Raw genomic sequence first — 1,898 nt, forward strand, 5'->3', positions numbered from 1 at the left:
ATACCATGATGTTTTCAAATAACAATTTCATAGAACTTTTTCTTACCACAACCTATTGCAATAGTACTACAACTCTATAATCATTTATCAAATAAGATTATTTATCGAGGTAGAAGAAAATGTCAGATAATATGATTTACCTCAGATGTAATGCACTCAGAGAAGTATGGAGCAAGTGGAGTATCAACAAGAACCAGCCTGTAAAGCTCCCGCATATTCTGAGCAACTGCCAGAGTAGCAATGCTGAGGAGAACCCCCAGAGAGAAACAATATACAAAAATAAAAACGAAAAGAAGAAAAAGAAATCAAAATTACAATTTGCTGAAATTCAATATATTGGAAATTGGACATAAAGTAGAAACTACTTACCTATCAAACATGCCAAGCGGATGGCACTTTTCTAGTAGTTCTTGAACATCTCTCTCATGCAAGGTGCCAGTAACAATCAAAACAACATTATCAATCATGTGACCATATCTGCAGGATAAACAGAGCATAAGCTCAGCCATTTCTCTGGTATACCTAAACTAACAACAAAGCTCCCTTCAAAATAAAAGGGCTCAAAACTCATCCATAATAACCTATTCTGGAGTTATGATCTGAGTCCAACTTTTCGAAAGGGATTAGTGTTGATTATAGTAATTGCATTCAGTAGCAATCAACTTATTATTAATAAGATGCTCTTAAAATTTTCATCCCTTGAAGCCATAATTAAAGCATATATCATCACTATAAAGCTACAATAGGTATCAAACAGAAAAAATCAAGTTCGCATACGTGATGTATTCTAAAAAGGTTGACAAGGGTTCGGTGGCTTGGCACAGCATGTGCTTGTAATCATCAACCAGCTTAAGAGTGCATTTCTCCACGATGGTAGTTGTATGCAATGGAGAAGGCTCTGCAACAGAGCAATTCATCAATGGTCAGCATAAGCCAATAATTCCAAACCCACAATATGAATTACAAGATGCATTAACAAACTAGAATCAGATCAGAAATTCAGAAGACAATTGATTCTTGCACAAGGGATAAAACAAGCAACAAGCACAAAGTTATCAAATTAGATTTACATCCAACACCTAAAATATCAGAGGGAAAACTTGGTCACATAAATGAAAAAGTTTAAAATTTTCCTCGAAGTACCGCATCATACAAACGCAACTTGAAATCTATCAATCCATCATTCATACAAAAAATACCAATATTCCCAAATTTCTCTCATCACAGCCGAAAGGAAGCAAATTACATGTTTTTGTGACACCAAAGAACAAGATTTGGTTAGATTAGAAAATAAACATCGAAGGAAATAACAATAACTAAGATGATAATAGTAATTGAGGTTTGATTGGGCGAAACGAAACGCACCGTTTTGGAGGTAAGGGCCGTACTCGGTGGCGGAGAGGTGCATCTTGATGTCGTCAAGGGATTCGCATTGGCAGAGGTTGTTGTAGTCTGCGGTAGTGAGGAGTCCGGCGCGGTGGCCGCGAACTATGGCCTCCAGGTAACCGCCGTGGATGTTGAAGGTCATAGCTTCGAATCCGTACATTTTGTGGTTTGTGGAAGATCTGCTGGATCTGAATTGAATTGAAGACGATGCGAGAGAAAGAGAGAGAAGGAGAAGAAGGAGAAACAGAAGCTCCTTCAGAAATCAAGAAGCAGGTTGCGATGGCTTCTTGCGAGTGGAGGGAGAGAGAAGTGTATAATGATTAAGGAGGAATAAAATAAAATTTATTTTTTATTAAAAGATATTAAAAAGAAAGAAGGAGAAGAAGAAGCTCCTTCAGAAATCAAGAAGCAGGTTGCGATGGCTTCTTGCGAGTGGAGGGAGAGAGAAGTGTATAATGATTAAGATGATTAAGGATAAAATTTATTTTTTATTAAAAGATATTAAAAAGAAA

General features: G+C 36.7%; 1 protein-coding gene across 1 annotated transcript in view; it reads right to left on the reverse strand.

Annotated features, from left to right (window-relative positions):
* LOC107635311 (V-type proton ATPase subunit d2) overlaps positions 1 to 1,713 on the reverse strand; it is a 3,770-nt gene extending 2,057 nt beyond the window's left edge. Inside the window, exons 1-4 of the mRNA XM_016338757.2 lie at positions 1,366 to 1,713; positions 778 to 898; positions 370 to 477; positions 141 to 243 (exon numbers count right to left, since the gene is read on the reverse strand). Of these exons, the coding sequence (XP_016194243.1) occupies positions 141 to 243; positions 370 to 477; positions 778 to 898; positions 1,366 to 1,546 (513 nt within the window). The 5' untranslated portion in view covers positions 1,547 to 1,713. The remainder of the gene's footprint in view (positions 1 to 140; positions 244 to 369; positions 478 to 777; positions 899 to 1,365) is intronic.

This window comes from Arachis ipaensis, chromosome B04 (genome assembly GCF_000816755.2).
Source record: "Arachis ipaensis cultivar K30076 chromosome B04, Araip1.1, whole genome shotgun sequence".
In the NCBI taxonomy this organism is placed as follows: domain Eukaryota; kingdom Viridiplantae; phylum Streptophyta; class Magnoliopsida; order Fabales; family Fabaceae; genus Arachis; species Arachis ipaensis.